The sequence below is a fragment of the Quercus robur genome, chromosome 1, assembly GCF_932294415.1.
Source record: "Quercus robur chromosome 1, dhQueRobu3.1, whole genome shotgun sequence".
NCBI classification, from domain to species: Eukaryota; Viridiplantae; Streptophyta; class Magnoliopsida; order Fagales; family Fagaceae; genus Quercus; species Quercus robur.
This window is the reverse complement of record NC_065534.1, coordinates 21,353,718-21,368,664: the sequence shown is the minus strand read 5'-3', so window position 1 is coordinate 21,368,664 and position 14,947 is coordinate 21,353,718. Positions and strand designations below refer to the sequence as shown.

General features: G+C 34.5%; 1 protein-coding gene and 1 pseudogene across 1 annotated transcript; one reads left to right on the top strand and one right to left on the bottom strand.

Annotated features, from left to right (window-relative positions):
* LOC126725266 (uncharacterized) lies at nt 1-6,497 on the top strand. Its single transcript, XM_050429833.1, has 12 exons — nt 1-180; nt 320-473; nt 561-641; nt 762-877; nt 1,169-1,222; nt 1,625-1,712; nt 1,842-1,934; nt 2,502-2,542; nt 4,713-4,766; nt 4,923-5,086; nt 5,626-5,695; nt 5,970-6,497. Exons 1-12 carry the CDS (start codon nt 85-87, stop codon nt 6,099-6,101), a joined length of 1,143 nt encoding a protein of 380 aa, XP_050285790.1. The 5' UTR covers nt 1-84; the 3' UTR covers nt 6,102-6,497.
* Nucleotides 6,498-7,753: 1,256 nt separating this feature from the next.
* LOC126725215 ((+)-neomenthol dehydrogenase-like) lies at nt 7,754-14,603 on the bottom strand (annotated as a pseudogene).
* Nucleotides 14,604-14,947: the final 344 nt, after the last annotated feature.

Below are 14,947 nucleotides of genomic sequence, written 5' to 3'. Positions count from 1 at the left end.
ATTGAGAGAGAAACGCTTGTTTCGTTTGTTTGGCTTTAGAAACTCAAAAACAGCCAAGCCAGCAACAAACGTTGTACACAAAAAATGAAGACAATTCCGGTGGTTTTGATGGGTTGCGGCGGCGTTGGTCGCCAACTCCTCCACCACATTGTCTCCTCCCGATCTCTTCATGCCAAACTGGTCATTCTCTTCATCCATCCTCTATTCTCAAATTTCACCCCATTTTTCAAAAATGGGGTTTGTTTTCTTCTCCATTGTCAAAATTCTATACTTTTTATGTGCTGAGAGCTGAGCTGACATGTTTGGTTGGAACTGGCAGGGTGTTCACTTGAGAGTTGTGGGAGTCTGTGATAGCAAGTCATCCATTGTTGTGTCTGATGTCCTCTCCATGGAGTTTGATGACAAGTTTCTATTGGAGCTTTGTCAACTCAAGTCCAATGGTTCTTCTCTCCTCACAATCTCTACTACTTCTGGTAATTCCATTACTATATCTGTCTATATCTTTGCTTCTACTCATTAAAATGGATTTACAATTTTATTTCTATGTTTTTTTTTTGAAGGAGTTGAGTATCAAGTACTAACCAATTCAGATTCAACAACAAAACTTACAGATATTGCGGCTCTTCTGGGTAAATCAATGGGTATGTGGCATGCATGTGTGTGTTCTTTATGTTTCACTGGGTTCTAGAAAATGGGTTTTTTTTTGGGGGGCATATTTTCATGCTTTTGGTTTTGAATTTGGTTTTTTTGATTTATTGTAGGTTTGGCCCTAGTGGATTGCTCTGCTAGTTCTGAGACTATTGGAGTAATGAAACAAGTGGTTGATTTGGGCTGTTGCGTTGTCATGGCTAATAAAAAGCCTCTTACTTCTACAATGGTAATAAACTTAGACTAGTAGTTTGGTAGATTGAAGCAATTATCTTTCTAAACGTGATGCAAGGAACATTATTATGGATTTGTTGTTATGTTATCATTTTTGTGGTCGCCATCGTATTTACCAGGAGAAACTGCCGATAAGGTCCATTCCAATTAATATATATATTTAAAGTGAAAGTGTCCTTGATTCATCTATTCCTTGTTCACCATTCCTGCATGACAAATTTGTCTTTGAAATACCAATTAGTAAAATGAGGTATCTAAAAAGGACTCTGTATTTGCTGACCTGCAGGAGGATTATGACAAACTGGTCTCACATCCACGTCGCATTCGACATGAGTCAACTGTAAGTCACTTTTTCTTGATGCAGTGAGGAGCCTTTTTTCAATCCTATTAAAAAAAAAAAAAACCCCTGAAGTATAAAGATGAAAGATATGTTATGAATGGGAAAAGTATGTCCATGCTAGCTGTGAAGTAGGAATTTTTATGATTGATATTGTACTATCAGCTGTTTGATCTGTTATTGATGGCCTCCTTTTTGGTCTTGCTAAGCAAATGGCATTCTTGGATTCTGATTTATTATTTTTGGCTTATATAGATACCTGCAATTCATGTTTAGAGGGTTCATCATCGTGAACACGATGTTCATTTCATTCAATAAAAGTCTTATTACCTATATAAATAAAAAATAGATATCTGAAATTTGCTTAAGCAATTTCCACTGAATTGATTTCAGTTTTCTTACTAGGTTGGTGCTGGTCTTCCAGTTATAGCATCCTTAAACCGTATACTTTCATCTGGAGACTCTGTCCATCGTATTGTTGGGAGTTTAAGTGGTACCAAATTTTCTTAAGTCATTGTTCTATGGTTACAGTACATAATGTCTCATAGAGAATTGCGTGCATTTGTATTCTGGGGATCACATGTATGTGAATGATGGTTTTTATCTCTTGTATTTGTTGTAGGTACATTGGGGTATGTTATGAGTGAGGTAGAAGATGGAAAGCCATTGAGCCAAGTTGTTAAAGCTGCTAAAAGCCTGGGGTACACCGAACCAGGTTCAGATAATTCTTTTGCTTTCCTATAAACTGCATTTGGCAACTATGAAACTTACTTATCCAAAAAAAAAAAAAAAAAAAAAAAAAAAAAAAAAAAACACTCAATAGTCTATGAAACTTGTGTTTGCTATCTGATAGAGGAAGTGAGGACCTGCATGACTTTTGGCTTTCAATTGTGTTATGTATTACATTTTTATTTGGAATAATTTGAATTTTAACAAATACTCAATGCATTTTTTTATTTTATTTTATTTATACTCAGGACTTTTGCTTTCAGTTGTGTTAATTACTTAATTGGTTGTTTTTTATTCTAAGTGTTCTTGCCTTTCTTCCTCGTAATGTTTTTTTTTTTTATTAGTAATTCTTGAATAAATTATAAGGAAAAACAGGGATGCTGGTATCCCTGTGAAATTCACTTTTATTTATTTATTATTATATGATTCTTGTTATTTCACATGACTTCTGTTCTTCTTTGCCTCATGACTCGCAATGAGAAGTCAGGTCTTGGAAATTAATTTTGAAGTGTCTGACACTATGATTCTCACTGACTTGATATCCACTTTGCAGATCCACGTGATGACCTCAGTGGAATGGATGTTGCAAGAAAGGTTTGGACATGGTCTATTTTATTTGTGTCCAATATTATTGTTATGTTTTTTCTATTTATTTATATAGGCTTCTAGCTCAACATCATTAGTATCAAAAACATGCTTCCTATTACAGAGACCTTGAATTGGACTGGCAGTGCATAATGCATGTTGGTAAATTCATTTTGATTTGAAACTTTTACCTTTTGAGATAATCTTTCAATTGTGACAATCATGGTTTTTGAAGAAGAACAACAAGACAAAGTTCTGATAAGATAGATAGCTTAAAGAAAAACTCTATTGACATCGTATAAAACTCTTCACCATGCATAGTGCCCCACCACCACCACCACCACCAAACGGCCATACTATTTACCGCTTTCTGCCACTGTCCAACCATTTATGGTGGCCTACACCAGATCAATTGAGCCTTCAGTACCCACATCCATTCCCTTTAGCGCAATTTTGTTATCCCAACCCTCCATTCCATTACCCTAGGTCCACAACATTACCAGAAAAAATTCATGAATCTCTTGCGGGATTCAATTGTGTTACTGAAAAGTCATGGATCTCTTGTTTGGTTGAAGGAATTGGTTTGGAAAACATTTTTTTTTTGGATATTTGGAATCTAGTTCCTTGAAGTTTGATGCGGACTTTGTGGAGGGAACAAAATCTTCATTGCAATCATTGTTTATTAGAGCTTATTCGACTATTGTCATGTGTGGGGTTTTACCAATAATAATTCCATTGTTGATTGTAAAGAGTCGCTATACTTCTTTGCTATTTATTTATTTTTTTGGATCAGTAAATGTGAAACTTTATTAAGAACAGAGACAAAAAGAAACGGTGCATCCACTATACAAAGGAAGTGTACGGAGGCTGTGAATTGAAATCAGCTAAGAGTTCATAGATCCAAAAATTCTAGCCAATTTGAAAATCAGTGGGCCACTTAGAACAGCTATCCAATCAAAAAGAGTGCGAAGAAGTAACAGTTTCAGATCCAAGGGTGAACACTTGATGCCTTTCAAATGTGTGATTATTACGCTTTCTCCAGATAAGCCACATAATACATAAAGGTAGAGCACCCCAAATATCCGCTTTTTGATGCCGACCAAACCAACCTTTCCTACACTCCACCAAGGCCAAAATGCTCTGACATCACCCAAACTATCCCAAACATGCCAAACACCATAGACCAAATATCATACGCAAAGGGCAATGGAATAACAAGTGATAAACAGACTCACCACTCTGCTTACACATGCAACACCAATCTACTACACACAATCCTCACTTACGGAGGTTATGGTTAGAATTCCCCTCTTAGCGGCTGTACACACCAGAAAGCCACCTTTGTTGGGACCTTTGTGTGCTTCCAATGAAAAGAATGATGTCCCCTAGGAGTCAAAGCTCTATACTAAGATTTTACCTCAAAAATTCCACTTCTTGTTGGGAGCCATGTTAAGCAATCCTCTCTGGCCCCCTCAATCTTGGCAGAATATAAATGGGTGAAGAAAGAATGCAGGAGTTCCAACTTCCAGTCTTGACAGGATCTTGTAAATACCACATTCCAAAAAACAGTCCCATTCTGTTCTTGCATTAAATCTGCCATCACAGTTTTTTTTTAGTCTCTGATCAATCAGAATATGTATGGAAAAGTATCCTTTAAGAATCATGTCCCTGCACCAGCAATCATACCAAAAATGAATACCAGCACTACTTGCCCCCTTGAACTTAAAATACAGGTTCCTACTTCTGTACATGATATCTTATTCTTTGTATTTCTTTAGGCTTCTTTGTGTTCATTATGGATATGAAAGTAGTCATTTTTCAATGAAAAAGCTTTACTTATATATATATATATAAGTTATGATCATCCATTTTGCTAGTGTTTTAGCATGTGGAACCTTCCAAGCTGTCCTGTTTCTTTTGTGTAATATGTGAATCAATATGGTTGTTATAGTTTGACGTGTTATCATTGATTTATAAAAAAATTTGTACATATGTTCAGTTAGTATTTTTATGTACAACCCCCATCATATTTCTGATGTAAAGTCATTGTAATGGTCATGTAGATATCATCTGCAGAGCAGATCTCTCTGTGATGAGAATATAGATGTCGTGGTTTTTGAAATGCAGAACCATGATTTATTCCCCTTGCTCTAATTATTTCTTTTATATTCACATGCAGGCATTGATCCTTGCTCGGCTTCTTGGTCGGCGCATTAACTTGGATAGTATTAAGGTTAATGCTCTATTTTGCTTGTATTATCACACTCTTTCAAACTAAAATATCATTATTTTATAATTATGATGATGCTCAATTGATGTATATTAGTGCTGTCTTTTAAATTTTTTATTTTATTTTTTAATTTTTAAATTTGGTTACATATGTTTTCAGATTGAGAGCTTGTACCCTGAAGTAATGGGATCAAATGTAATGTCTGTTGAAGACTTCCTGGGCAATGGGTTATTATTGCTTGACAAAGATATCCAAGAGAGGGTTAATAAGGCTTCTTTAAATGGGAATGTGTTGCGTTATGTCTGTGTGATCGAGGGATCAAGGTAATTTTTATATTCACTCTAAGAAAGATATGGAAAATTTTATCTAAATTACTTTTTAATAGATGTTTGAAGGTGTGTTGTATAATAAGCATAAAGTCACACAATGTTAAAGTTTCCATTAAAGAACAAAGCAAAGGTGGTTTTGATCTTGCAGTAGAATATATGCATCTTAATGGAATCATTGTAGAAACACCTGTCACTTTTGTTAAAATTCCTGGGATAATGATCTAAGGAGGTGTTATGAGTGACAGGGAAAAGTGTCATGATGGGGGAAAATTTTTTGGTGCCTAACAGTGTGATTGGAAATTTTGTTACAGACAAAAGAAGTAATGATGAGGAATGAAGTTTCCAACACTTTTTTTGTTTGGTAATATGGAAGGAAAAGAAGTAAAAAAAGAAAAAAAAAGAAAAAGAAAAATAAAAGAAAGTAGTTTCACTGAGGTTGTGTTAATATGTTATAGTTATTACTCACTTCACTTCTCCCCAAAGTCTTGGCTTTGCCATTGCCCCTTATATATTTACTTTTTTTTCATTCGTAGATGTGAAGTTGGAATTCAAGAGCTTCCTAAAGATTCTCCATTGGGAAGACTGAGAGGAAGTGACAATGTGGTAAGTACCGTGTTTTTTCTTCTCTCTGTTTTATCCTTTACTGGTTAGCTAATGAAGGTAAGTATAATTCCGAAAACACATTATAGCACATCAGAAGATACTGCATCTACAACCAGGATGTCTCTATGAAATAGCTCATACCTAGTCAATTATTTGGCACTCATTTTACATCTTATTCAGCCTACATTCTGAAGTTCTTTTAGCTACATATGGCCCTGGTTACGTGTGTTAAGTCATAATATGTAAAGACTAATTTTCATTTGATGTAATGCAGTTGGAGATATACAGTAGATGTTATTCTGAACAGCCACTGGTTATTCAAGGTGCTGGAGCTGGTAATGATACTACAGCAGCTGGAGTTCTTGCTGATATTCTTGATATCCAGGATTTATTTCCTGAAAAATAAATCTTTTGTGGCTGATGTAGAAGAAACTCGGGACCAATGGTGATAGGAATGTTACTTGCCATTGCAACCAAGCGTTTGAAATATTTGGGAAAAATAGTATAAATATTTCTTTCTTTGGAAAGCTGCCACTTGCAGTTTGGTCAATTTGCCTGCAATGTTTGTAAGCGTGAGTTCGTGTATCAACCGAAATTTGGTGCAGATGCATTTTACTTAGTATTGTCAGCATACTGCCTTTTTGGTGTTTGGCAAGAGAGTACACTTTAAGTTTAATGCCCATTACCATGATATATATCCTAGGGCAAACTACAGCAACCTCATTTGATGTTTCAGGAAACGATGCTCCCTCCTAAACTATTGAAGAAATGGTAGTGAATTCAAAATTAATGTTTGACCTAACTTTGTTAAAAAGATGTTTGATATATTTTTTTTTGAAGGATGAGGTTTCTCTCCAAGGACAAGCTCTCTCTCCAGAAATCCTTCAAACTCCTCGCGTGTGTGTATATTATTTGGATGTGAATTTGAAAATCTAATCGTTAGATTGTATGTTCTTTATGTTATTAACACGCATATCAAATTTCATTCAAATAAGATGTTATTTATTATTTGATCAATAAACTTAATTTTTAAGCTTAATTTTAGACCACAACTTGAAATTTAAACATTTGATTGATAACATAGTTATTAATTTTTGATTTTTTTGAAATTTTACAAGTAGTGAAGATATAATAAGAACATGCAATCGAACGGTTAGAATTTCAAAATTCGCATCAAATAAAAAAATATAGGAGAAGTCTCCAAACACCTTTTCCATCAATTTAAGACCCAATTAGTTTAAAATGGACCCAAGTGGATTGAATGAACCAAAGTGGACCGAATTGGACAGTGGTGGATCGAATTTGACCAAAAAAACCTAAGTGGACCAAATGAAACTGAAGTGGACAGAATTGGACCAAAATAGACCGAACTGAACTGAGTGGACCGAATTGATCTAAGAGGACCGAATGGAACTGAGGTGCAATAAATGGACTGAATTGGACTGAAATGTTAAATAAATCCTACAACTTAGCTTTTAGACATATACGTGTTTGAAATGGCTAGGTCTAAGAAGTCATTTCAATTTCATAATATCAGAAGAATATTTGTTTGAGCAAAATCTCCAGAGGCTTAAACGATCATGTGGTGTTCAATTTGTATCAAATAATTTATATTAGTAATTGTTCTTCAAATACCTTAATTTGAAATCATCTCTCCAAACGTAATATTGGTTTCAGCAAAACTGCCATATTGCCCATTTCTTCATTTCTTTAATTTCTTAAATTTCCTTTTTCTATCCTAATTTCATTACCACTGACAGTGGCAGAGTCAGAAAAATCTCTTCAAATTTTGTCAATTTGGGTATTAAAAATCTGCTTGATTCCCAATTGATTGTTCATAGCTTTTAGTTTTCAGTTCAAAGTGTGCATAGAGTAGAGTTGACCAGAGTTTTGCAGTCAATTTGCAGCCAACTCTACTTTACTCCCATTCCCTCTCCCTCAATTCAAATCGGCCAAATAGGCTGTAACATTCACTTCAAAATTGAAGAGAATAGTGGGAAGTTCGTCAACATCACCATATATATTATGTATTTCTTGTTTTCCAAAGCTAAAACCAATACAATCTAATTCTTATCAAAATATAAAGACAAGTTCATCTTTGTCTTATTAAGTTTATTAATAGAAAAATAAACGTATCTTATCCAAAATTTACAGAATCCAAGTAGCAGAAGTTAAATCTGGACATGGTGCAAGTGGAAAACAGCTGAATCAAAACTCAGCCACTTCAGTACGATCAAAATAGCAGCCAGTAGGTCCTCCATCAGGTAAAAGAGCCAGCATAACTGGGCCTCTAGCTCCCTCTTCTACACTCATTGTCCCTGTGTTCCAGTTTATATCTGTCTTGACATAGCCAGGATGAACACAGTTGATACACATGTTAGGGAACTTCTTGGCAAGAATTCTAGTGTAGGCATTGAGGGTGACCTTGGACATGCCATAAGCAGGCACCGTCAATGGCCATCCATTGCCTTCAAGTGCATTTTCTTTCAAGTCGTGCAAAAATCTTCTTATAACGACTTCTACTCTTTCTTCGGTTAGAGCCTCTACATCGCTTAGTTCTTTTCTTATATGCTCACCAGGAATTCTCTGTATAAAGTGATGCATGTAGTTGTATTAGATAATTTTTACTAATATTACACGTTTTTTCCATCTGGTGCTAGGACCTCAATGAAATAATTGATAAAATGTGGCAGTGATTAGTGGATTATGCAAGGATGAGATAGCTGCCAAACAAATTGCTCATGTAACACCTCTTATTGATTTAAGCAAATACTGTGAACTACTGGTCTAAACTCACTCTACCATTGTGTTCATAGCAGATGATAATACATGCCTTGTTTGTATCTTATCTATAATACTCTGATGGGAATGAAAACGAGGTTCTCTTATGATGTTGGAGGTAAATCTAAGTAATAGGCTAGTATCTTGGGGCTCATACATCTCGCAACACACACATGCTTAAAAAACATACCACAAGAACTTCACTGTCACAAGAACACACATGAAATTTTCATCTTAAGGGGGTTAAAGAAATTAATAAGTTCAGGGACATAACGGTTTTTACAATTGTTGATATTGACTGTTGTGATTGGTGTATGATAAAAGTAATGTTAGTGTTAACTACTGATGAAAGTAATGTTGTTTTAATCACAACTGCAATATCAGCCCGTATGTTATTTACCATCTAACCTCATTTACTATTTTTTTGCGGGCCACCAAATTTTGGTTCTGGCTGCCAAAGTAGCTTACTATTTAGAATAGGGTTTATGCAGCAAACACTGACAATTTGTACAAGGATAAATGTTGAATATATGTGTGGATATAGGAGATTAGCTTTTCACCTTTAGCTGACTCCAGCGAGAGGACAAATTTACTATCCTTGCTCCTGCAGGGGAAAGCTTTAATAGTGGCAGGAGAGCCTCAGTTACTCTTCTCACACCATAGTAATTAGTATTCAAGGATTCTTCTGCTTTCTCATAAGTTGTTTTAACCACTGCTTGAAGTTGAACCAAATTGTCAGCCTGGCCTGAGAACTGCATTCAAGTAGTTAGGGGTATCGGTCTGAACAAGGCATGCATCAACAATTTACTGCCTTTATGTTATGAGCTTACCCAGGATGAAGGGTCTATGTTTAAGGCCTTTAGGCCTTCCATATCAACCACAACCGCAGAAGCTCCAGCATTATTAACCTGCAAAAGTCAAACGAAGGTCATATTATATTTTTTAATTACTGAAAGATGGTTACACAAACTAAAGTTCATGTAAACTTTTTTAGAATTCTATATCTTGTACTTTTACAGCTGAGAAAAACAAATCACAAAATATTGTAATTTAAAAAATAAAATAAATAAAAGCAGCAAATTGTAAGTACTTGTATCTTATTATTATCAAGTACCTGGGGTAATGATGCAATAAGGTCATAAGGCCATGATTCTAAAAAAAAAAAGGTCATAAGGCCATTTCGGCATGAGATCTCTTATTATACAAGGCCTACCAAATTATTATGCATTGACCAGCAAAATGAAGACTACCCTTTTGTCTTTTTGAACTATTTTAATTTTGCACCTCATTTCCATCATAATCCAAGTTATCCAAAAACGTGTATCTATAGTAAATTAGTAATTCTGTATATTAATTATTGATAGACATAGTCAAGTCTAGAATTAAAAATAATATATGAGTTCAGTTAAAACCTCATTCCACTAAATCCAGTAGACTTATTTCAAGACATCAATATTTTATACCACAAAAATATAATTAATAATTTCACAAATAAAGTTTAATAATTTATTCATATTAAAGGCACTAGAAATTATTATGTCAAATAACATAATTAGTGAATGATCTATATGGTTGAAGTTCGAGCTATTTTTTTTGGTAAATAAAAAATGGGTAGAGAGGGTGACTATTGTAACTTACCTAACTAAGTGTGACCATGGTAACACCCTAACCCGATTGTTCGTGATATTTGACAGCTATGAGAGATAGAGTTAGGGGCAAAGACAAAAAAGATAAGAACCTAGGCAACGCACTGAATGATCTGTGAAGAAAGTGTTGATACATATTTCATCACGTAACTTTTGGAGGCATTAACTGATTGGGAAGTTACTGCATCTCATTTTCATTTTAGCAAAATCCAACGTACCCTTATCATAATTTGGCTATACATTTTAATTGAATGGTTGGTATAAGATTCAAATAGGAAAGAATTTCATCCTTAAAATTTTGGCTAATTTTAATTGAATGGTTACAACGTTAAGTTTGGAATCAATTTAAGATTCAAATTAGGGGCACCAATGTTTGGCACGATTCGCAAACGCGATATGAACATGACAGGTTTTTATGAGTTACGTTGGACCTTAGTGGGTTCGGGTTATAAATGGGTTGACCCGAAATGTAACGGCCCCACCCTAACTGTGTAAATATTGTCCACTTTGGGGCTCATACCCCTTATGGTTTTGTTCTTCCTCAGGTTGTGCTTGGGAAAAGGCCTCTACACATTAAAGGAATGTCACTCCATATAAGCACATTCCCATGTGCTTCCCTAGGCGATGTGAGATTCCATGGAATGCAAGACCCCCCTTTTTGGGTTACTACAATCCACCCCCCCTTAGGGCACACGCGTCCTCGCGTGTGGGGTTTGTAACAACCACGCTCCACCTGTGTAGATATTGTCCGCTTTGAGGCCTCATACCCCTCACGGTTTTGTTCTCTCTCAAAGCACACAGCAGTGGGGGAAAAGGCCTCTACACATTGAAGGGAGATCATTCCTTATAAGCACGTTCTCATGTGCTTCCTTAGGCAATATGAGATTCCGTAGAATGCAAGACCCCCCTTTTTGGGTCACTACAATCCACCCCCCTTATGGGTAGACGCGTCCTCGCGTGTGGGGCTCACACATTCGGCTAGAACATGGCTCTGATACTATCTGTAATGACTCCACCCCAACTGTGTAAATATTGTCCACTTTAGAGCCCATACCCCTCATAGTTTTGTTTTTCCCCAGGTTGCGCTGGGGAAAATGTTTTTACACATTGAAGGGAGATCATTCCTTATAAGTACATTCTCATGTGCTTCCCTAGGCGATGTGGGATTCCATAGAATGCAAGACCCCCCTTTTTGGGTCACTACACGAAAGCAACACGATAATAAATGTGTCATAAGTGGGTCAACCCGCATGACTCGCAATTGACATATTTGACACGCCAATTTATTCATGTCAACCTAAAATGTCTCATTTAACCCAACCGGTTTAACTCATATAGCAAATAAATATTCATTTTATTTTAGATCTATCAAATATTTATATTTAACTTATATCATAAACTTAAATAAAAAAAGTGAGTAATTATAAAAACTTATAAGTGTTATAATTGTAAGTTCAAACTTTACAAACCCTAAAAAATCTATGAATGATATTCATAGTCATAGTTATAGTCATGATCAATCTATTAGTTGCTCTAACTCTTTCAATATTGATACTTAGCATTTGACAAGTCCTGTAGATGTTATATTGTTGTTGAGCTATGTTATTTTGAATTTTGGTTGAAGTGTATGCACTTCTTTTGGGATGTAAAGAATTTATTTTTAGATGAATGTTATATTTTTGTTAAACTATGTTATTTTGATTTGGATTGAAGTGTATGCACTTTATTTTGGGATGTAAAGAACTTATTTTTAGATGGATGGTATTACATTATCAACTTAATATTTATTACCTTCTAAAAAAAAGAAACTTTATATTTATCAAATACTTTGACGTTATTTTGAACTTTTGGACAATGTGTTTTAAGTATTTGATGTTGTTATTGACTTTCAAATTGTATATAGGTATTTTGATGTTATGACTTATGAGTTTGTATTCAATTTGTTGTTTATTAAATTTATAACAATATTAATTAGGTGTTTTTTTTGAAGCAGGTTAAATGTATTGAATTTGTGTCAATCCAACTTGTTTAATATTAGGCAAGTTGAAATGGGTCATGTTACATTCGTGTCAACCCAACATGACCTGTTTATTAAGCATGTCAAGTAGGTCATGTTGTGTCAACCCGCTTCATTAACAGGTCATGTTAGAGTTGAAAGGTCATGACATGATTATTAAATGGGTTGGGTTTAAGTTGAGTCATTTAACTGAATATAACTACCTCAACACAACATGCTAACCTAAATTACACATCCCTAATTCAAATCCCTCTCCCTTCCTTATTGGATGTAACATTTGAAAAAATGAAAAAGGATGAAAGAGTTTCATCCTTACCAAGATATCAAGCTTGCCAAAATTTTATTGGATGAAATTGGCCAAGGAGTTGATGCTAACTGGGTCCAAAACATCGAGCTGATGGAAGACTACATTTGACATACCTGACTCATTGAGCTTCAACATAGCCTCCATCCCCCTCTTCTCATTTCGAGCTGTTAAAACAACTGTCACACCTTGAGATGCAAGTTGCCGCACAGTTTCAAGACCGATGCCCTTGTTTGCGCCAGTAACCACTGCATACCTATAACAAACAATGTGTTTCTTGTCAAGAAAATGTTAGCTAACTGCTATGTGAAAGTAACTAAAAAATATATCAATGTACCTCTCTGCTGCATGCTTTCCATTGCTTCCCATTTCTGAAAAATATATTAACTTTTATTACCTTATAAGGAAACAAAAAAGGATGCAGAATAGGATAAGGAATTATTATTTTATATACATTAGAAGGGATTTGCATGAGTCAGGTTGGGTTGGTAGGTCGGTTTGGAGGGTGTTTTTAACCCAACTTTACTCTATCGGGTTGAGAAATTCCCAACTCAGCGCTAGCCCACATGGTTCGATTGAATTGGGTGCGATCAGTGAGTTGTATGTGTGTGTATATATATATTTTATATCTTATTATTAAAAATTAAGTCATCAATTATTTAAATATTTTTTCAATAAATTATAACAATTCATATAATATGCTTAAGTTGTATTCAAAAATTTCAAATCAAAACTAATTCTCAAAATACCAAAATCAATCAAACCAAAAAAATTCAAATAAGAATAATAAAATAAACTTATATACATCAAGGATCGGGTTGGGTCAAATGGGTTTAAGAAACTATCAATCCGAACTCGACTTGACTTGATGTTAAAAATAAAATTTTAACTCAATCCAATCTATCAAACCATGTAAACCAACTCGAGGCATCAAGTTGGGTTGATTTCGTTGACTTGGTGGATTTAATGCACACCCTTGAACATTAGGTGTAAAACACATATTATGGTTGGTGTTGGATTATGCGTATGACATGTACGAGAATTGTGATTTTTGTTACTAGTAATTAATGCCACAATAGTTTGTGAGTGGAAGGATATTATTTCAACATGTTAGGATGTTCTAGAGTTATTAGGCAACTCCATTATGAAGTGTCTAAAATCATGTCACATTCATTTTGATAGGACTAAATTTGGATTTTGTCATGTCATTATGTCATTAATAACTTAAAGCGATATAGAAATGGTGAGAGTAAATATTTATTTAAATATTAGTGACATGGTAAAATTCAATCAACTCATTTCAAAATAGGTATATAAGATTTTAAAATCTTATAATAAATTTCTCGTGAGAAGTTTAATCAATCTTAATTCTCAAACCTAAAGATTAAAGAAAAAGGAAAATATTGATATTAAATCTGCTTTTGAAATGAAAAGGAAACATACAACGGGATATGTTAACATTTTTTTAGAGATCTTACTGTAACTCCACCGTGAAAATCCGATATTTTTCTCACAGGTGATAACTGTTTATGACAATTGACAAGTGTTTAGAGTCACTCTAGGAAAGGTGACAAAAAGAAAGAATTGCTACGCTCACAACAAATCAGAAGTCTGGGAAGTTTTTATTAATTCTAATTTAAATTACTTTTTTGTTAACTCATAACCCACAACAATCTACCGCTGAATATTTGTTATAAAAATATATATAACATTTCTCTGTTAAAAAAAAAAAAAGGATAGAGAATCCATGAAGTTAAGATTTCCCAATAGATATATTAGATTCGCAAGTCACAAACTTAACCTTAACCTCAACCTCAATAATAAGAAATTAAGAATGATGATAATGTGATGTGAGAGAATGAAAGATGGTTAATTTACCTCTTGGAGGGTAGTAAGAAGTATAATAATAATCATGCAGTAAGGATCTCCGTCTCTGCAGACTGCAGGGGGCTCACGGCAGCTTTTAGATTAGATATTGGTATTGACTTTGTTAGATAAGTGGGACTGGGTGTCACAGGGAACATGGAACTGGGGAGGACAGAGGTGGAGCCTCAAATTACAAGAAGTCAGAAATAGCTAAGGAAAGTGGGGAAAATGGAACCACCACACAGCACATACCTCTGCTGAAACCGTCAACAGGCCTGCCTTGATTACTGAGTGTGCACGCTTATCAATACATACGGCTGACATATTGTTTTTAGGGGAGCCGAGCACTCTTATCATAATGGAATCTCCAATTTTATTTATTTATTTATTATAATAGATTTTAAGGTTCGGTTAATGGGTGCAGCATATATTAGTCATCAATTTTTAAAAATGTTTTATGAAAAATTATAGAAGTTGTCAAAGAAGTTGATAAATTTTTTCTTTTTTCATAAAAAAATTCCTAAAATTAATGTATGTCATAAGGACACACGTTAGTAAAACCTTAATTTTTAAATTAAATTGGTTACTGTAACTAAAAATCAACTAGGAAAAAAAAAAAAAATCCCACAATTAGATTT